Source organism: Macrobrachium nipponense, chromosome 21, assembly GCF_015104395.2.
Source record: "Macrobrachium nipponense isolate FS-2020 chromosome 21, ASM1510439v2, whole genome shotgun sequence".
Lineage (NCBI taxonomy): Eukaryota > Metazoa > Arthropoda > Malacostraca > Decapoda > Palaemonidae > Macrobrachium > Macrobrachium nipponense.
In genome coordinates, this window is record NC_087212.1 from 18,326,609 (window position 1) to 18,349,385 (window position 22,777).

At 42.7% G+C, this 22,777-nt stretch overlaps 1 protein-coding gene across 1 annotated transcript in view; it reads left to right on the forward strand.

Moving 5' to 3' along the window:
• The first annotated feature begins 434 nt into the window (after positions 1–434).
• LOC135197817 (transmembrane protein 223-like) overlaps positions 435–22,777 on the forward strand; it is a 61,876-nt gene continuing 39,533 nt past the window's right edge. The window contains exon 1 of the mRNA XM_064224950.1: positions 435–977. Within this exon, the coding sequence (XP_064081020.1) occupies positions 524–977 (454 nt within the window). The 5' untranslated portion in view covers positions 435–523. The remainder of the gene's footprint in view (positions 978–22,777) is intronic.

The following is a 22,777-nucleotide window of genomic DNA, read 5'->3' on the forward strand; positions in this document are numbered from 1 at the left end:
TTAAGAGAAATAATAACTGGGACAGAAAAGCATTGCAGAAAGAAATGAATGAAAAGTCAACATTAAGAATCTACAGAAAATATAAAAAAAAAAAACAAGAGAAAAAACCTGGTATGGCAACACTGAAAAAAACAATGCTGATCAGTAGGGCCAGACTAGGTACACTAGGATTAAATGATAGAAATAGGATAAAAGGAGAAGATACAAAATGTTTATGCTATGAGGAACAAAATTAAAATTTCTTAACTGTCCAGTATACAATGAGATTAGAAATATAGTTTTGTGCAGCAACTATATCAAGAAAATAAAGAGCAAATATACTGTTATTGGTAGATCTACTGAGGGAGGAAGTGGACAATAGGAAAAATTTTATAAAAGAAATGTATTTCAGGAAGAAATAACTCAAACAAGCAAGGGACCCGTTTCAAAGGCATATGCCACCTACTACTACTACTTCCCTTATGGTTGTGGTTAAGGCTTACGATTACCCTATAATTGCTCGTTTCATTAACTGTTAGATATCATGTCTTCTATATCAATAGTTTTATCATGTTCCAGACTGTGTCAGTTCAGACCCGTGACAATTCTTGAACACTTGAAACAAGCAAAACCAGCAAGAACAACGAAGTATCACACCGGACAAAGGACGACACTTAAAAGATCCTTCCATAACTGTGAACATTTAAAGCAAAATGTTGGAAAAGGCAAAGAAATGCGTTTAATGGTGGAAAACGAGTATGCTGTAGAAAAAGATACCTTGCTATACAGATATGATAATAGAAGTTTTATCAAGTTTATAAACATATTTGCCATGTCACAGTTTGTGTTTTGGTCTTATTTAAGTCACTTTGCCTTTACAATGATGAAAGATTTGCCTGTATCAGAAGAAGAAAAAGCTAATCCTAAATTGCCGTGGTGGAGGAAAATAAATTTTGGCAAATACAGAAATGGTATTACAGTTGGATGTTTTGCTGTAGGTGGGTACACGTCATATCCTAGGCTACCTAGCTATAGTATACGATAAGCTACCTAATACTAGTAGTACCTACTATAGCCTACCTAAAGTCAGTTAGGTACCTAAGTAGGCTAATAGTAGTTAGCTAGGTAACCCTGAGAGCTAGACTACCAGGTGTACCAGCCTAGCCATAGTTACTAGGTAGTAGGGTAGAATAGGTAATGAATGGCCGACCACCTTCCTGAATAGGGTAAAAAACCGCATGGTACAGGGGTGAACCATGTATGATCAATGTGTACAACCCCAAGAAAAGTACATTATAGCCTAATGCGTCCTGACACCGGAGTAGAGGTCTTTAGCTCCGTTCCTCACCAATAACAAGTCGCGTCTGATGCCCATCTCCGATGTCAGGACGCGTTATAATGTACTTTTTTTGGGGTTGTACACATTGATCGTACATGGTCCACCCCTGTACCATGCGGTTTTTTACCCTAGGTACTTAGTAAACTAACACGTTCTGTAACCCGGGTAGACATTATTCAAGAGCAAGCATCATCGTTGAAGCAACAACTTGAAACCTCAACTTTCCTCTCTAAGTAGCTAGTAAGTTTTTTCTCCCAAGTCACAGATTAGTTAAGGCCATAATTTCCGATTTTCGGGAAGGTGGTCATGCTATGGGAGTGGGCAGCCATTTGATATTTTACCCTAGGATAGTAGTAGCCTATATTACTAATCCTGTGAGCTAGACGATCAGGTGTACTAGCCTATACCTAGTAGTAGATACTTATATTTATATTAGGTACTAGGTTATATCATGGAATGGCTACTGGTAGGTAGTTACCCATTTTTTAGAGATTATGTTTGCAATAGTAGCTAGGCCTGGACTATTGTTACTAGCCTAGCCTATATTCAAACAATCAACCTAGGTTAAATTCTTGAATCAGTAGCCTACCAATAGCCTAGCCCTTTTGACAGTTGATCATATTATATGGCTCACTGCACCAGGTAGCTATGCCAATGAGAGGCGAATGTACCATCTAGGCTAGGTAAAACCATAGATACCTAACAAAAATTTTAGAAGACAACATTGATGTTGGCCATTTTGAGTTTTTTTAAAGGTTTGTGGTTTTTTATGAAAATATCTTATGGTTTTACCTATAGAGGTAAGTCTATTTTACCTTACCTATATATAGCCTATATTGGCAGTTTTAATTCCATTAGACATTAAATCTCTTCGATTTTACTATTTTCAACGTTGACCTTTAAAATGTCTAGTACAAACTCATCAGCTATATTTATATAATTTCCATTTTCATTCATTCTCATCATAGTGCTGAATGACCCTTTGGGTCCCAGTGCTTGGATTTTATGCCTAAATCATATTCCATTCTATTCCATGGATGAATTATGTATGATGTTACTTAAATTTTTTGTCAGGTAAGGTAAATGACTGAATGGCTATGTAGTGGACACCTCTCCCAGAACGTGGCCACCCTCCCGAAAAAGTACTTAAATTTGCTGCTATGAGCATCAGTTTAGAGTTGTGTGGCCTATCTAGGCAGCACAACGTGACCTCTATACTCCTCTTGAAGCAAGTCTTTTCTCCTAAATTATGAAATAGGGGGAAACACTGCAGTGGATCCATCGTCATCACGTGGATCAGCCTTATTCACTCGATATTTAATTGGTGAAACAAGAATACAATTATATCTTTAAGCATACCATTCAAAAGATTGAAGTTTCGTCAACATAATGTTATATATGAAAGCGCCATACAAACTAAAATAGGCATGTGAGGTCTTCGTAAAATATGTTTTCAAGGCAGTTTTTAAATCTAAAATGCGTCCACCGACTGAGGTGCTGTTCGTAACTGCAAATGATCCAACATCTTTCCCAGCCTTCTCAGCACTAATTTGAACAATGTTAGCGTATATATGTAACTTTTATTGATCTTACTCAAGATTGCAGTTGTAATCAGCACAATAAAACAACATTTTGTTACCTATTTTAGTGAAAGTATGAAACTTATCCCCGGGGTCATGGTTTGAACTGAAATTAATTTTTACCGTGTAATTGGTGGGTTTATCCTTATTGCCATTACAACTGAAACTCCACAGTGCTTATTTGGTTGTAATTATACATGTTTTGGTCTTAATTCACTCCAAATTGCACTTGAACTACGTTGTAGTTCCTGGTTCTTAAGCACTTACTCCACAAACACAGTTGCGGGCAGCACATGACTACACGGTTTATGAGGTGCAAAGCTTTATTTCCTTAATTGTTTACTTTACTCATTATTTAGTTTAACTTTACTTTGTTACTTCAAAATGTTTATTTAATTCATATCTATCATCCCTATTTTGCAGCCAAATTAACCTGGAAAAATTGCAGATATTTCTAAAGTAGATACGAGCAGGCGGCAAAATGACTCATTGTTGCCAATCTAGTGGAGCTTCACACATACACTGATGCGTTTACAAACTGTTTCTATGAATTCTAGTTGTCATAGTAATGGAATAATGATAAAATTGCTGTAATATGTATATATACTACAAATGGATAAGCTAATTTCTCTTATTTCCCCGGTTTTGTGTAAGTCTTATACCCAGTTTGAAGGGGAAACACATACCAATTGGCAACAATGATAAATAATAGAAGAGCGCAAACAATGCTGTAGGTACTGTTCACAGCAAAACTGTTGATATTTGAGTCAGGAATCTATTTACTTTTTCAACAACAAATATTTTCAAATTAATAACCATGAATATGTAAAAAAATTATGCAATTAATGACCTTATACTGCCGTTTAACTATTTATTCAAATAATATCTATTGCAAAAAATCATTGTATCCTTGGATAAGTCGTGGTTGGAAGTCATTGTTTACAATTTTTGTGAAGAAAGTGCCCTAGCGTCTATGGATACAAGTGGTGTGTGGATTTAGCATATGGAATGGAAAGTTTATTGACACAAGCGACTCCGCAAACATTGAGATGGCATCAATCTTCTAAATATTTGTATAGTTGTAAGTAAAAATTTCGAAAGCGTCATGGAGATATGTGTGCACTGCATAGAGCCAGACTTTCATTAACTTCTGTTTAATCTTAAAATATGGCCTTAATTTCTAACTTTGGAGAAAATATTTACTTTGAAAGGATAGCAGAGGTCTCGAGCTCTTGCTCTCACCACCAACAACTCATGACTGATCCCCATCTCCAGTGTCAGGACGTGTTAAAGTACTTTTTTCGGAGGGTGTATCCACACGCGGTGGAAACTGGATCCACTAGTCCAGTGGGTGGTTCCCCCCAATGGCATAATTCAAGTGCATTTTCAAGAAGTGACTGCGTTCTGGGAGAGGTGGCTGCTACGTTGCCAGTCAGCCATTTACCCTTTGATTTTGGTTGTGGAGAACCCCTTAAAAATTGCAATGCCCTGAGTAAGTATAAATCATGTAAATGACGACATAATAAGAAAAAACAATATATTACTGGCAATCCCTGGTTATCGGCGGACTTGGTTAATGGCAATAGCGCCATAAGATTGGTGATTTATGGCACCATAACTAGCCAAGTTTTGTTATTGGCACCATAATGTACCGATAACAGTTATCGTGCCATTAAATACCTAACAGAGGCACCATTAACCGGTTATCAGCGCTAGTAACCGAAACTTGGCACCATAAATCGCAGAGTTTCAGTTAATGACAGTTTTCCCTTATCAGCACTCCGCCAAGAACGAAACCCTCGCCAATAACTGGGGACTGCCTGTAGGAGCTGTCACTAAACAGTATATGAAGTATAAAACTTAGCAATGAATATTACAGGGATGCATCCTTACCTAGTCATAGTCACTGGGTCTACCTGACTGAGGCTAACCCCCACTTAACCAAACCCAGTACATTCGTATGTTGTAAGTTTCAAAATAACCTAACCTAACCTAACTCAACCTAACCTAACCTAACCTAACCCAACCCAATCTGTGCCCAGTGAGGGCACAGGGCAAGAGAAAGAGAAGAGACAATCAAGTGCCTTGACTCTCCCTGCCGGTACCTCTACTGGTACTCAGTCAGAGGCCTAAACCAGTACCTCAGTGTATAACTAAGCACATGGGGAGGCGAAAAGGAGGTCCCCTGTACAGACTCCTTCTACAAGGGCTTCGACCTCTCCAGAACAGAGGCGTTCTCCTAGACCCATGTTACAATCATCAGCATGAGTTGGTGATCAAATGCGGCTCACCTCTCCTGACCACTTGGCAGATAGGACAGGTGTGAGTGCCAGTCCTTCTTCACCTGTTCCCTCGACTCCTTGGATTTTCTGAAGTGAGTTTTGAACATATAGGTCTCCATTGAAGATTCTCAAAGGAGTCCTGCTCCTTTAGCTTATGCTCCTGGCTCAGTTCTTGGACTAAGCAGGAAATATGTTGGAGGAGTTTAGGAAAGACTTCGGGGGTCCAGTGAGGTTCTTCCTCTTAGGGGAGAGTAGATTGGGAAGACCGCACCTTGACAGGGCTGGAAGGTCCTTTGCCAAAAGGGGTGGACACTCCCGAGATACAGAGGTCATAGCACTGATCCATCAGCACAACCTTGTCAGTAGATCATCCCTCTTAACTGGGGTCTTCCTGGGGACCAATTATGGACCCCAAGGCTTCATTGGGACTACTGTGGTCTTCTTTTGCCGTTCGGGTTCTCGATCAGGTGGATGATCTAGTCTCTGAACAAGAGAAGTCACTTGGTTCGAGTCCCCAGGCAAGTTGCTGCCTCGTCCTTTGCCCGGAAAAGGTTATACGTACTAACCTTGTTGGCTAAGCAGGTGGACCCGGGTTTAGTTTGCCTAGACCCTGGTCCCTTGCTACAACAACTGAATGCAGAGGCAGTTTCCTTCTCACAACAAGAAACAGCAATCCTGGTGGCTGCCACTATGGCTGTTTTCTGCCTGGATCTGTGGTCCTTTACGGTGGCCAAACTAATGGCTCTCTCAGTCAGTGGCCATGGTTCAGGTAAACAGTGCCAGTCGGAAAGTAGGTTTATTTCCTACTTAGCCCACCACACAGCAATCTGTAGCCAACTTGGTCCTTAGAGGAATAGACACCGTCTTGACTTGCCTAACCAAGACCTCTGATCCTGAGCTCTCTGCGACCATTAGGAATGGGCTGCGCCAGGGTTCTTCCTCTTTCTTACCTAGAGAAATGTTAGATGCTGCAATGGACAAGCGTAGAGTCGAAGATAATGACCACCTTGTCCACCAGGCATTGACTAGGTCTGGAGGCCTTCACATGTTGCTGTGGCCTGACCTTTAGGTTAGCCTAACTTTCCTCAAGCTCTAAGAAGACTCAAACTTCGAAGGGCGTTTGGGAAGAAATCATTAATTTTTAATAGCGTAGCCGCTGTTTCGTCCTCAAAGGAGTTACCCTCCCTGGTGTGTGCCAGCGCCCCAAGGTGATCAGACTAATATCAAAGAAATATCTTTTAGCCGGGTATTATGCCATAATGATAAACACTATGACAAGTGATAGAATATAATGGACTCAAAAGACAAGAAGGCATTTTTTCTTGTCTCCAGCTAAAGCTGTACCCAGTTTTCCTACCTCAAAACCAGTAGAAGTGACTATTATGCATGCGCATCAGCCATCTTGTTTTATATTCAGGTCGGCCAAAAGACCACAAATCATTACTCTACTGGTCATCACAGTCGATAGACTACTGCCAGTGCTCCTCTATCTTGAGACTTTTTCTTTGAAATCAATCATGGAATCACCGACATTTGAAACTTAAGTGCTCATTTTTGAGATTTAGTTAAAACAGTTAGGTTAAAAACTGTGGAACAAGAAAATTTTATTGTGAAGTACGAAAACTAGTGTTTTGTTTACCCGTCCAGCATTGTTTAGAACATGTGACCGGCGAGACACATCTTCCAGGCTAGCCTTTACGAACGCGAAAAGTGTTTATAAATAAATTTTTATTGGAAGTTTTTCTGCCTAAAGAACTATTCCATATTGTATTATTAATTTAGTTAATCTTTTCAGATAACGGTTTCTACAATTTCCGAGGCAGTAGCCTACATGAGCTAGTAGCCTAGCTGGTTTAGGACAAGTAATTTTAGACTATGAATGGCAATTATCAGTAGCCCATAACCTAAGATAGTATATCTTAAAGATGATTAAATAACCCTAAGTACTTGCCTAATTTTTCGGTGATAGTACCTAGCAGTAGATAAACAGGCTACACTATTTTAGTTTTATTTTGCGATAGTTAGTATGATTGAAATAAACCAAGTCGGATAAGGATAATTCCTAGTGTTAAGTAGTGAGCCCCCTTACTAACACTATTAATCAAAGCTGTTATCCAAGAATATGTATTCTAAGGCTAGTAAAATTGGCAACAGGTGCCAAATGTAAGAGTAGTCTCAAACTCGGAGCAACATGTTAAGTGGTGGTTTTTAAGTAACGTTGAATGGGGTGCTGAAATTGTAATTCAAATTATCACTAAGTTATGCTTAGAGTAAGTGTTGATTTACTTGTAAGGTAAAATAACCTAACATGAAGGTTAGTGTTGGTATTGTGGTTTTATATAGGCTAGTTTATCAGTAATATAACGTGCTAAAACTGTTGAGGCTTAGCAAAAATGTCTATTTTGCTATGATTTAGTATCCTAGCCTATATGTATACCTATATGTTTGCATAGTATATGCATATATGTGTATATGTATGGGTTTATAAACCACTTTATTGAAAAAATTTCAAAAATTACTTGGCTCAGTAAATAGTAACTTGGTTATGCAGCCTAACTAAGCGATTAGGCTACATATAAAGTTTTTGTTAGTAATTGGTCAAATTCTAACCTTATTGTAAGAATAGATTATACCAAGGATACTAACCCAAGTCTTATAGAAATCTTGCCTAGGTTAGTAAATAGTTAGCCATATATATGTGTATGTGTGTGTGTTTAGGTTCATAAACCACTTTATTAAAAATTTAAAAAATTACATGACTCAGTAAATAGTAAATTGGTTATGTAGCCTAACTAAGCGATTAGGCTACATATTAAATTCTTGTTGGTAGTTAGTAAAAACAACCTTATTCAGTAGGAATAGATTATACCAAGGATACTTACCCAAGCCTTATAGAAAACTTGCTTAGGTTAGTAAATACAGGCAGTCCCCGGGTTACGACGTTCCCAGATTAAGGTGCTTCTCAATTATATTCATCAGACATTATTTCCAGGGTTACGACACCTACAACACTCATCTGGCTGAAGAAATATGACACCAAAAGTGCAAAATAATAAATATTTCAAGTTTTTTTTGATGAAAAAGGGAATAAAAATGCAGTTTACTTACCTTTTAATGCACCCAAAGTATTAAAAGTGAGGTTTTCTTAGGATTTTTGATGATGTTCTGGCTTACGACGATTTTCGGGTTACAACACGTCTCAAGAACGGAACCCCTGTTGTAACCCGGGGACTGGCTGTAGTTAGTCATAAACTAACTTGAATAGTATTGGTGTTGTTATAATCAAAATTAAAACCTAAACATAACCAGTACATAAGGACTAAGTTTAATATAAAAATAAACAAGGCTTCAAAGGTAATTTAAACCTTAAAAGGTTTGAGTTAACACAGATTTAGGCAGATCTAGGTAATAACTCTGCGTCAAGTATTTATATGAAAATTACAATTCTCTGAAAGTAATTGAGTTTATATTTGAAATTTAACAATTGTTGTTGGGGGTTGAGTTTAACCCCAGGGACTAGTATCAGAAACAGAAAAATAACATTTGACGCCCCAATCCCTAGTGGCCTCTGTTTTTACAGGACCTTTCCTTACAGTCCGTGCAAAGTTAGTATGTAGAATTGCCTAAATAATTTACAGAATGTACTAGAAATGTACATTTGTAGTCAAACTGACTTATAAAAGGGATATTGACGAAGGAAAAATCTATTTTTGGGGAGAGACCTGTGTCGCCCGGTGAAAAGGATCCTGCCATCCACTTTTCTAGTATAAATAGTTTCTAAATATACCAGAGAAAAAAGCTAGCATTGGTATGCAGAGGTTACTACCCTCGCGCAAGCACCCAAGGGGCGTCGGGTATAAAGTTCGGGGCGTGTGAAAGCCACTATTCACAGGTCTCCTGCCATTTAGAGTTTTCCCTCTCCAAAATCCCCATATGGGGTGAGCCGGGTCAACGGTCACACCTACATCGCCCTCGTACTACTACTGTTAATACCCGACTCGAGCGACATCTGTAATCCTGGGTGGGCGCTCCAGAAACGTTCAGAGTGGGCAAACTCGATCCGGAGTGTGCTTCCACTCAGTTTAGCGAATGACTACCCATAATCCTGGAGGCCATGGTAAAGGCAGAGTTTGAGTCCAGGTGTAGACTGAGTAGGTTGATCAACTCTGTTACTACATCGGAGTTGACGGCTTCTGTCTACTCTGAGGAACCTCTATTCCGGGTTCTATCAAAGTCACTTTTGCAGACTTTCCAGTGTGACCTTTATGACTTTGTGGTTGCTAGGCGGAACTGCAGGAAGCATGTCTTTGCCGATGCTTCCATTAGACACGAGCCTAATAAGCTCATTAAAGCAGCAATCTGGGGACCTAACCTCTTTTCTGAAGACGTAGTTAACAGCGTCATCAGTGAGGCTGCTAGGGCTAATCAGAACCTTCGTGTCCGCTGGGGTCTTCCCTCCAAAAGGAAGTTCTATGAGACCTCCAGACCGCAGCCCAAAGGTAGGAAGAGGGTCAGGAAGTATCAGCCCTTCCAGGCCCCTCAGACACAGACGATAATTCAGGCAGTTTCCGTCACCCAGATTGGTCAACTTTCGACCTCTAAGGCACGACCACAACAACAATTTGTGTTGCTGCAGAGTCAGCCAACTCAACAGTCCACGAGTTCGACTACTTTCGTGACGTCCCTGGCCTTCAACGTTTCGTTTGAAGCGCAAGGGGTGTTTCGAGGCTATAACCGACATGCAAAGGGTAGCAGAGCAAGAGGTGCTTACCAGCACAGTGCTGGTTCCAGAGCTCTCTCCAGGGGTAGAGGAAGTAAGACCTCATCCAGTCTATGAGCCTCTCCAGGTAGGCGGGAGACTGTACCTCTTCCGGGACCATTGGACCTTCAGTCCGTGGGCCCACAGTATCGTATCAAAAGGTCTGGGGTGGAGATGGATAAAAGGGCCTCCTCCACCAGTCAGATTCCATCAAATTCCAACAACAGACCTAGACTATGCCAAAGACCTTCTTCAAAAGAAGGCAATTAAGAAAGTCAGACACCTGAAATTTCAAGGACGTTTGTTCACCGTGCCAAAGAAGGACACGGACAAACGAAGAGTGATTCTGGACTTGTCCCGTCTCAACTCATACATTCAATGCGACAAGTTCCGCATGCTAACCGTCTCGCAGGTGCGGGCCTTACTTCCCCGTGGGGTCGTCACCACCTCTATCGATCTTACAGACGCTTATTATCACTTCCCGATAGCGAGAAACTTTTCTCCCTACCTAGGCTTCAAACTAGGAAGACAGGCTTACTCGTTCAGAGTCATGCCATTCGGGCTCAATATAGTGCCCAGAATATTCACCAAACTAGGAGAGACAGTAGTTCAGGAACTAAGAGCTCAGGGGGTTACACTAGTAGCTTACCTAGACGACTGGCTCATTTGGGCACCCAACAACAAGGAATGTTGTAGGGCAACAGCCAAAGTAATAAAATTTCTAGAGTATCTGGGATTCCAGATAAACAAGGAAAAGTCCCGTCTCATTCCGGCGTCTCGCTTTCAATGGTTAGGAATTCAATGGGATCTAACTGCACACAAACTATCTCTTCCTCCAACCAAGTGCAAAGAGATAGCGAAAGCTACGAGACAATTTCTCAAGAACAGACAGGCTTCTCGTCGTACCCAAGAAAGAGTCTTAGGTTCACTTCAGTTTGCTTCAATAACAGATCTTTTGTTGAAAGCCAGACTGAAGGACATCAATCGGGTATGGCGGAAAAGAGTCAACAGCAGACTCAGAGACAAAATCTCCTTGATTCCGCTGATACTAAGGAAAAGACTTCGTCCATGGACGACAGTCAAGAGTCTTTCCAAGTCAGTGCCGCTCCAGTTTCCCCCGCCGTCTCTAGTAGTCCACACGGACGCCTCTCTGAGCGGATGGGGGGCTATTCTCTGTACAAGAAGGTTCAAGGAACATGGTCGACAGTATTCCGCCAGTTCCATATCAACATCCTAGAAGCAATGGCCATTTTCCTGACCATGAAACGACTAGCTCCGGCCAGGAATATTCATATCAGACTAGTCTTGGACAGTGCAATGATAGTTCACTGCCTAAACAGAGGAGGCTCCAAGTCAAGCCACATAAATCAGGTGATGATAGCAATCTTCTCGTTGGCAATGAAACATCATGGCACCTGTCAGCTACTCACCTGGCAGGAGTATGGAATGTCATTGCGGATTCACTGTCCAGGACAACTCTGCTGGAATCGGAGTGGTCCTTGGACGCAAAGTCATTCAGTTGGATTTGCCTACAAATATCGGGCCTTCAGGTAGACCTGTTTGCCACGGAGTCCAACCACAAATTTCCATGTTATGTGGCTCCCAATTTGGATCCTCTGGCTCACGCCACAGATGCGATGTCCATAGACTGCAACAATTGGCAGAAGATTTACCTATTTCCGCCAATAAACCTTTTGATGAAAGTTCTACACAAACTCAGATCTTTCAAAGGGCAGATAGCACTGGTAGCACCCAACTGGCCAAAGAGCAATTGGTTTCCTCCTCTACTAGAGTTGAAACTCCGTCCCAGACGGATTCCCAACCCAAAGTTGACTCTGGTGGTACAAACTCAGACTGTGTCAGCTTCCTCAAGAATTCTGAATGCCCTAACTTTATGGACTTCATGAAGTTTGCGGCACAGAAAGATGCTAATATTGATCCGCTAAACACATTGTTCGTGGAATCAGACAAAAGAGAATCGACACTCCGGCAGTATGATTCGGCAGTGAGGAAGTTAGCCATCTTTCTAAAAGAATCAGATGTTCAGACAATGACTACGAACCTGGCAATTTCATTTTTTAGAACTGTTCGAAAAAGGCCTAGCTGCTAGTACCATTACTACGTCCAAATCCGCCTTGGGAGAGATATTTCAGTTTGGCTTTAATATTGATTTAACAGATTGGTACTTCTCGTCTATCCCTAGAGCATGTGCTCGTCTGAGACCAGTAAACTGGCCTCATACGGTCTCCTGGTTTTTAAATGAGGTACTCAAGTTAGCTTTAGATACTGATATTGAAACATGCTCATATATAACCCTTCTCAGGAAAACATTATTTTTAATGAGCCTGGCCTCAGGTGCCAGAATATCTGAACTGTCAGCTCTCTCTAGAGAACCAAATCATGTTGATTTCCTCCTGTCAGGAGAAGTTCTGCTTTCTCCAGATCTAAAATTCTTGGCAAAGAATGAAGACCCACAGAACAGATGGTCTCCGTGGAAGATTGTCCCTCTTCCACAGGACCCATCATTATGTCCAGTTATTACATTAAAATCTTATCCTGACAGAACTTCTAATAGGTCTTCAGGTCTTCTTTTTATTAGAGAGAATGGTGGAACCATTTCCTTGAAGGCCATCAGACAACAAATTCTTTATTTTATTAAACAAGCTAATCCGGATTTAGTTCCTAGGGTCCATGATATCCGAGCAGTGGCTACCTCAGTTAATTATTTTCATCATATGAACTTCGATGATCTCAAAAAGTATACGGGTTGGAAATCTCCGACAGTATTTAAATGCCACTATCTAAAGTCTCTAGAGGCCCTTAAATATTCTGCAGTAGCTGCAGGGAACATTGTCTCCCCTGATGCAGCCTAATTATGTATTTTGTATTTTTGTATATTATTAATTATCATTGATTTTGCAATATATTAATTACCTTTTGGTATTCCCTCTCACCTACCTGCCTCACTTGTATTTCCTGCCTTTTTGCAATATGTTAATTACCTTTTGGTATTCCCTCTCACCTACCTGCCTCACTTGTATTTCCTGCCTTTTTGCCTTTTTGTTACGGACTGGATTGCTTATCAACCCACTCCTGTACTTGTACATAGTTCATTATTTCATGTGTTATTATATTCATTACCTGTTCTTATTTTTCCTGGTGTTGGTATGAATTTGGTCATATATTATTATACGTTATTTACTCCTTGTATTTTGGTATCCTTAACTTGGATTCTTAAAACAATAATTGTAAGAAAATTTTATTTTACCTTTCATATAAAATTTTTTGTTTTACTCTCAATTTACCAAGCTTGTATGGCCAATTCTCTGTTACTATTTCACTGGGCGACACAGATCGATCCCAGAAAAGGGATTTTGACAAAGGAAAAATCTATTTCTGGGTGAAGACCTGTGTCGCCCAGTGAACCCATCCCTCTCTTTTTCTTTCCCCACCCTTTAGCTAGCCCAAGCTTGGGTGCATATTTCAGGAATGAGGGTTCTTGGCAGAGGTAGTACTAGTGACAAGTGGAAGGTAGCCGTTGTAACGACACCTCTTTAGCGGGGAATTTTGAGAGAGGAGAGACCTAATTGGCAAAGTATCTGTGATAGTAGCTTCCACTCGCCCCTGATGCTATACCGACACCCTATGAGGGTGATCGATCCAGAGGTAGTAACTCTGGCATTCCATATGGTTTTTTTCTCTGGTATATTTAGCATTTTTTTATACCTAGAAATGAGTGCAATAGGAACATTTCACTGGGCGACACAGGTCTCCACCCAGAAATAGATTTTTCCTTTGTCAAAATCCCTTTTTTAGTTCTATTACCAGTTGAACTGAGTTGGTGACGGGAACGTTCCAAATCCCTCCATGGCGTGCGCTCTTTTTTCCATTCCCTGTTAGAAGTAAGGTGTTGGTGCCCTTTCATGGTCTGAATCTTGTTTAAAGTGTTCGCCAAAGGACCGTTTATATCTCTCATGTTTAGGTTATTCTAAATTCTCGTCTGCTAGCATATTCCTTTTTCTTCGTGATTCTTGTGTTCGTTCTTTGCTTGCTTCCTTTTCGGCTATCGGCAAATCTGTTACTACTGCCTCGTTTAATGTTTCTCTTTCAAGTCTACACTGTCTGTAATATCTAAAGTTCTCACCAAGTTAGATATTATAGCTTCAGAGATTTCTAAATTAGTTTCATATAGGAATGCTTTCAAGTATGTAAGATTGCTTTTGGACAAGGCGGGAGAGCCGTTGTAACTCCTCTCCCACTGCCTCCCACTTCTGGCGCCTTGTTCTCCTTCCCTCAGTCGACTCAAGCGGGCTGCGGACGGTGTTGACTCGTGTGAACGCAGTTCGCTCGTGAGGACTTGGGCGAGTCCTGAGTCCCTTAAAAACTGTCTTCCTCTCATTGAGTCGTGCTGGATGCGATACAGCACTCAGCTGCTGTCACCCCTTATCGACAAGTGTCTCTTTTTGTTGCCAAGGGCTGCAGAGAATGAGCAATCCTTTAATCTCTTTTGTTTACCTCCTGTTGCCAGCTGTCTCCTCCCATCGCCCGCTGATGGAAGAAGAGTTTGAATGGAGTTTGAAGAACTCATTCGAGCTGGTCGGCGTTTGTTGCGATACTACGCCTTGTGTATCCTCATTTTGTTGAGGAAGAGGGCACATAGAGAATATTTCTTAATTGTTTTAGTGTATTTCGGCACCCCCCTAAATATTGGAGAAGAGAACCAACGCTTCCTCCAATTAGAGAGCATTTTGTAACTTTTCTTGCCCTTGGACGCACAAATTTCACTTATATAACTTACCCGGTGGTTACATATAGCTGTCGTCTCCTGAAGTCACGGCAGAATTTGAAATTCGCGGTAGCGCTAATGGTTTGACAGGTGATCCCTCTACTCCCGCCCTCTACCGGGTACCGGGAACCATTCCAACAATAAATCAGAAGTTTCCTGCCGTCGAACCGGTAACACGGTTTCCTCTGCTGGTTGGAATTTGGATTGATCATCTTGGTTTTCTCCTTTTGGTGATGTACCTTGAGTTTACTGATCTTTTTGCTAGTGCTATAGTTATTTTGGTTTGGATATTGTTCTCCTTTTTAGGAATTATTTTGAATTCTTCACGATGTCTGACACCGGCTCTGTTCAGTATAGGGTGTGTAGTAGTGGGTGTAAGACTAGACTTAAAGCTTAAAGACTTCACTTGATCCTCATTCTACTTGTGTTAGTTGTAGGGGACGTGAATGTTCTTTTGAGAATACGTGTGAAGAATGTAAGTCTCTAACATCTCAAGAGTGGAAGGCACTGGGAAAGTATATGAAGAAGTTAGAAAAAGATAGAATCAGAAAGGCTTCACAGAGATCTTCTTTTAAGTCAGTGAGTAGCCAGGATATTCCTCTGAATTCTGTTAATCCTGTTCCGATTAACCCCGTAGTGGTTGCTCCTGCCCTCGAATCTGTATCCCTCCCGACCCGATCCCGTGTCAGTATTACGAGCCGATATGGACTCGAAATTTGTCTCTTTCCTCACCACTATGCAGAAAATGGGTGAGACAGTGCAAGAAGTGGTAGTTAAGTGTGATAAATTACTTAGTGCAAGTGTAGTGGAGGAGGTGGTTGTTCGGCCCGTTCGTTCTCCTAGGTCTAGGGCCCCTGTCAAACTCCCCAGATCCTGGGAGGAGGCATGCCGAAAACCGAAGGGAGGCGAGCGGGATCTGCTCCCGAGCAGCCGCCCCCTCAAGCAATCCTGTAGCCGTATCCCAGGATGCTGTCGCTCATCCATTGGAAAGGTGTTGCGAGGAAGTTTTTTGTTTTTGTCAAGCGACTCTAGTTCAGATGTTTCCTCTTATAGAGGTTGGCGTAATAAGACTTCTAGACCGCTGAAAAGGTCTCGCGATGTGTCGCCTGCTGCGGTTCCCAGAAGTGGCGGCTGCCGAACCTTCTTGTAGTTTTTGGGAGGAGCTGAAGCTTTTTCTCCGGCGGTTTCGATTTATCGCCCTTCTCTCTAGAAGTGGAGAAGCCGAACACGCACACTCCTTCGGAGCCTTCTCCAGAGCCTCCTCAAGCGATAACTCCTGCGGCTCCAGACGTGTTTGTGGATCATCCTTCTACGCCTCCCGCGCCGTCTACGTCGGTGGATCCTCAACCTTCGGTGTTTGAACAGATGAATGCCAAGTTAGGCAGTATCTTGGAGCTTTTTGGCAAGTCTCTTTCGTCCCCGAATGCGCTCCCGACCGCCTTACATCTTCCGCAGACTACTGTGCAGTCCTCTTCGCAGGCTCCTTTGCAGTTGCCTCTTCAGGCTCAGACTCTCCATGTGACTCCTCTTCAGACGCCACTTCAGGCGCCTGGTCGGACTCCTTTCCTGACTCCGTCTATGGCGCCACGTCAGGCTCTCGCTCGAGCGCCACCTCAGCCGCCAGCGCGGCTGCCAGCTCAGCCGCCAACGCAGCCGCCAGCTCAGCCGCCCGGATTCGTCTCAGTACAGGCTCAGACGTCTTCTCCTACTTTCTCACACCCTCCTCGGACGCATCAGGGTGTGACTTCGCCGAACAGGATTCCTCTTCCAATGGAATGTTCGCCAGTTTCGTCGAAGGAAGCTTCGGATTTGGAGGAAGAAGGAGAAGGTCTTACAGAAAAAGACAAGCATTTGTCGGGGTATAAACTCCTTTTACGATCCTTTGTTGACAACTTTGGAGATTCTTTTGCGCCTTCCGTTCCAGTTTCTCCTAGTTCGCAGTGGAAAAAGGACAGTAAGCCTGACTCCTCGTCCTCGTTCACGCGTCTCGTTCTCTCGATTTCGGCTAAGAAAGCTATCAAGAAAGTTAACGCTTGGCTTTTGGAGAAGAGGGAACAGGGGAAAAATGTTTTTTGTCTTCCCCCTTCGAGACTTTCGTCAAGGAGCCGTGTCTGGTATGACACTGGAGAAGTTTTTTCCCTGGGTGTAACTGCCTCCGCTCAGGGAGACTTTTCTAGTCTCGTGGACTCTTCCCGCAGCCGCCAGCCCTTAATACTGCTAAAGATTTTCTTTTCAACAAATGAACTGGAGCATCTTTGCAAGAGTGTTTTCCGTGTTTTCGAATTGTTAGCTTTCCTGGATTGGGCCATTGCTTCGCTGGCCAGGAAAGTCAAGTGCATTTGGACTTTCGGAGGAGCAGTTGAAGGATTTTGCCTCGTACTTGATTGTATCGATAAAGGCATCTGTGATGGAGCTTCGGAGCTCGCTACCATTTTCGCCTCTGGAGTGTTGAAGAAGAGACAGCTTTGGTGCTCCTTCTTGTCGAAAGGGTTTTTCATCGAACCAAGAAGTCTGCCTTACTCTTCTCTCCTTTGGACAAGAAAACACCTTTTTTCCGCAAGAGATTGTGAGCGAGATCGCTCAATCTTTAAACACAGAAAGCGACCCAGGATCTTTTATCACAGTCAGTGAAGAAGCCCAGGAAGATAACTCCGGTTCTTTCTGCTTCTCGGAGTGCTCCCTCCCACGGAAGCTCCTAACCATTTCGAGGAGAGCTCCCGTTCGATCTTTCTCCAGGTTTCGTGGGAGAGGTAGAGCCTCTTCTAAAACCACTCCCTCTTCATCAAGAAGTAGGGCCCGTAGTCCTCCACGCAGCAGTAGGAGCCAGATTACCACCTTTTCCTGGCAGACCTGGTTTCATCTCGGAGCGGATCCTTGGACGGTCCAGGTCCTGAAGGAAGGATACACCATGTCCGTTCATCAAGCACCCCCTCTCACAGATTTCCTGTGAATTTGTCAGCCTACTCGGAGAACTCCGAAAAATTTTGCCGCCCTCCACAATCAAGAATTTCCTCAGCCTTAACTAGGTAACTGCAAGGGAAGGGACCATAGAGTTAGTGGACTCTCCGCAGGAACCAGGATTTTACAATCGCCTTTTCCTGGTAAAGAAGGCCACGGGGGGTTGGAGACCGGTGTTGGACGTCAGTGCCCTGAACGTCTTTGTCCTGAAGACGAAGTTTTCTATGGAAACGACCCAATCGGTATTAGCAGCGCTTCATCCTGGAGATTGGATGGTTTCCATAGACCTTCGGGACGCTTATTTTCATATTCTGATTCATTCGGAATCGAGAAGATTCCTGAGATTCGTGTTCCAGGGCCGCATTTATCAGTTCAGGGCCCTCTGCTTCGGCCTGTCGACAGGTCCACAAGTGTTCACCAGAGTTCTGTCGTCAGTAGCAAAGTGGCTTCATCTAGACGGGATAAACGAATATCCATGTATCTAGACGATTGGCTTCTCAGGGCAAGGTCCAGACAGAAGGTGTGGTGGAGACCTACAAAAGACTTTAAGGCTGACGGAAAGCCTAGGTTTGCTAGTAAACAAGGAAAAGTCATGTCTCACTCCTTCTCAGGAGATAGTTTAATTAGGAGTGAGACTGAATTCAGTTCTTTTTCAGGCTTTTCCGTCTCTCCAAAGGATCGACTCTTGCCTGAACAAAATAGACGATTTTCTCGTCAGACAAACTTGCTCGACGAATCAGTGGATGAGCCTTTTAGGAACCTTGGCTTCAATAGAGCAATTTGTAAGTCTGGGCAGGCTCAACATGAGACCACTTCAATTTTACTTGAAGCAGAAGTGGCAAAGGAAGAAGTTCCCAGACTCCTTCGTGTTCCCCATCTCGGAAGGAATCAAACAGGACCTCCTTTGGTGGAAAACAGAAGGAAGGCTAGAGGAAGGCTTGTCTCTAAGCCAGTTGAGCCCCAACCTTACGCTTTTGTCAGACGCATCGGACAAAGGGTGGGGAGCTACTCTGGGGAGAAAGGAAGTGTCGGGACTTTGGCAGATTCATCAGAGAAGCTGGCACATAAATCTAAAAGAGTTGAAGGCGATTCATTTGGCTCTAATGCACTTCAAGACAGAGGTAAGAGGGAAAGTAGTGGCTGGTTCAAGCAGACAACACCAACGGCTCTTCTCTTACATCAAAAACAGGGGGGACACACTCGTTCTCTCTGTCCGAGGCGGCGAGAGACCTACTCATTTGGGCGAAAAGAGAAACAAGGTTGTCTTGAGCACAAGATTTATTCAAGGCTCGAAGAATGTAAAGGCGGACATTCTCAGCAGGAGAGGACAAGTCCTCTCCACAGAGTGGACGTTATATCCTCAAATATGCAAGAAGCTTTGGGGGATTTGGGGATGTCCTCAGTTGGATCTCTTCGCACAAACAAGACAGCTCGTCTACCACTGTATTGCTCCCCAGTTCCAGACGAGGAGGGGCGTTACAGTGGATGCCATGCTTCTGGACTGGTCAAATCTGGATCTGTATGCCTTTCCACCTTTCAAAAATGCTGAGTTTTGTACATGGAACTTACCCAGCAGATATATACTTAGCTATAGACTCCGTCGTCCCCGACAGAAATTCGAATTCGCGGCACACACCGCTGCAGGTAGGTCAGGTGATCTACCGCCCCTGCCGCTGGGTGGCAGGAATAGGAACGATTACCGTTCTAGACCCAGATTTTCTCTGTCGCGGTAGTGTCAACATACGTTGTTGCTACCTCCTGACTTGATTTTCGTTTTTTCATCGCCATCGACCTTCTGGGCTGTCTTTTGCAGGGAAGTACTGGTCTTTGGTTTGGCATACGCTTTTATTAACTTTTTGTTTTAATGAATTTGGCTTCGAAATTTCGAAGAATATATTACGTGAAACTACCGAATTTTTCGGTAGACACTTATATTTTGCAATAAGGGAAATATTGATATTTTTTTTTTTCACTAATACGTGTATAAGTGTTAGAACTTGATGAAGGAAATATAAGATCTAACTTCCTACTTTAGGAAGTCAGAAAGCATATAACTAGATACGCTTCCTTTAGAAGCTTTAAGAAGCTCTCGTACTAACGAGCAGTTAGAGTATTGACAATTCTAGTAGTTGTTTGCATCCTCATCACCTTTCTTACTCCACAGAATCTACAAATTCATATGTGCAAAATTTGAAGATAAATGGATGGAGTCAAAAGGGCGAGCTCTAAAAAGGTAAGAAAGTAATATAGTGTTTCCCCAGTGCAGTGGAGGGTGCGTCTGATCGGCTCCGTATCGCTTCCAGGCCTAGACCCTCTTTCCAAACTCCCAGACCCAGTGGAGGAAGGAAAGTCGACAGCCGCAGGAAGGTTAGGGAGAACCCCCACCGGTCAGGCGTCCCCTCGGCAGGTTCTGTAGAAACGTCCCAAGACTGCCAAGGATTAGCCATTGATAGGCATCCTTAAAAAAGTGCGTCTCTTCATCTTACATCCGAAAAAGACGAAGAATGGATGTTTGGAGTGATCTAAGCGCGTTCTCTGAAAACTAAGAGAAACACTGAGCAAGAGCCAGCCGCTGCCATGAAGCCGCGTTTCCAGCAGCTAGCGTGAGGTACGTTCCTATAGCCAGCAGCTGAGGCGCGTCCCGTCAGCTAACAGACTAGCGCGAGCCGCGTTCCTACAAACCAAAAACGCGAGCCGCGTTTCAGAAAATTTTTCTTGGCGCAAGGCGCCTTCAAAAGAGACGAAGCGCCAGCCTGGCGCAAATTGCGCCAGAAAAACAGACGGCTAGAGCAAGGAGCCTTACAGTAGAGTGGCAATCAGAACGATCCTTCCATTGAACGTTTTCCGGGCAAGAGCCCTTTTCTAAAAGGGGGTCTAGTAGGCGCTCGGAACTGTCAGGCGCACGGGACCTTCCACGCAAGCGGAACGTTCCAGGAGCGAGTCTCCTTTCTAGCGCGCGGAACATTCCAGGCGCGCGGAACATTCCAGGCGCGCGGAACATTCCAGGCGCTAGGTGCAAGGATCCAGGCGCCAGAATATCCTTTCTCTATCTGCCTCGGCAGGGAAAGAAGGTAGTAGAGTATCTGCTGTATGAGAATACGATACGGCAAATCATAAGCACATACCGTAGTTACTTCTTTGCTGAGCAACTCAATTACCAGTATCCTTCCAGGAATTTCCTAGGAAGGACTACGCTTAAAGGGATTGTTAAGACAACACCTACTTAGCTTCTAGATTTATCGAAGTCTTGTTTCGCTTAGATATGCATTATAAGAACTTCCTGAAGTTCGTATTAATGTTATAAGATTCCTTTATTAAAAATGGAGTAGCTGGCAACTCTGGAAGAGTAAGGCCAGTCGGCTAACGAGACTGCTATCGCTTAGGCACCAACGCAGTATCATGTAGGTGTCGGTCATGAGTAGGCTGCGGTAACATATGTCTCTCCTGCGGGATGGAATGAATAACCGTGTCTCTCCCCTACAATCGTGGTTTTAGCCTCGGATTGAGGGGATAGTTAAGCAAACATAAATAAAATATTGTCTGCCTTTTTGCTAAGAAGCTTTCAATAAGAAAGATATTACATTTCAATGCTGTTTACCGTAGGTAACATTTTTAAAGGATTCTAACGCAGCGAAACTCTATATTGTATAATGCTCTCTGCTTACGAAAGCATGGCTTATTAGAGTACATGCTTAGTGAGAAGATGAATGTAGTAGAGAATTCACTTTAAAAGACTACGGTATGGTTCAAGTCTTATGCCATACCGAGGTTAACATACAGAATTCCTAGTATCCTTACAAAGGTTTCCTAGATTAATGCTGTTTACCACAATGTGACAGTATTATAAAGGATTCTAATACGGCAGCGCGCGATATATATAATTCTCATCCATCCTTTTTTCGAGAAACGCACACAACCTTTTTTAAATTCGGATATTGTTCAAGAGAAGTTGGGTGAGTCGGATGGGAAACATTCTCTTAGTGGCAGAAGTTGTTTCCCTGAATGGACTATACTACGTATATAAAAGTTTTTTTCCCACTAAGAACGGAATTAACATGTGAAGGATGTCGGGTACCATAAAGGCATAGATGTTATGGCACATAACCTAAAAAGAACTAGAAGGAAGCGCCAGCCTGGCACAAATTGTGCCAGAAGCACCATCCAAGATATTTTCTCGACAGCAGGCTCGGTAACGGCAAGATTCGTTCCTGATTTCGTTACCCATTTAATCGAAAAGGGTCGCTTACAAGGAATGATGAAATGATTTATTTTAATCACTTAGGCCAATTCCACGACTCTCATATCGCAAAGAGCATCGAGAATCTCTTTTTTGCGCCCCGGTTCGCGTTAACAAAAGAGAACCTATTTGGGAACAGCACGGAACGTAACGATCCTTAAGAGGTTCGAGTGCAAGATTTTGCATGTCCGTGAGAACCTTCTCGATCGAAGATAATAACTGTTAACATATGTCTAACATTTATTGAAAAGAGTTGTGAGAACCTGCGGAAAGTCTTCTTCATAGATCTCTTTGTAAGGTAGAAGACGAACAGGCTTCCTTTAGACTGCTTCTTTTTCCTCGAACCAAGAGAGGTAGCAATATAAGACATCTTTAAATTTAAAGAAGGGGAATAAACTTTAGCCTTTTTTCCCCTAGTTATAAATTCTTAACAGATATTAAGATAATTGGGCGTCAAAGGAAGAGAGGATGTATGCCTCATTTTGGCCTTAGAGAGGTTGGATTCACAGAAGTCACGTTCTTCTCACAGCATGTTTCGTAAGGCTTTCCAAGAGTATCTGGATATTCTATCAGAATCTATTATAATTAGTAGACCTATAAAACCTCTCCACTCTGAGTCTGTCCCGCTGTGCAGACTGACCAGAAGTGGACATGAATGAGAGGTTTTTTCAAGGTAAATGACAATAGTCATGGCTAAGACATAGAATTGCTGCAGATCGTGCTAGATGGAATGAGGAAACTGTCCTCTTCCGATACCTCTGTGAACACATAGCGAGGTTTTTTCTTCACTTTCAGAGGGAAGAATCACCTATGTATATATCTGCTATCAAAGAACGCAGTAAAAGGCCATACTCTGT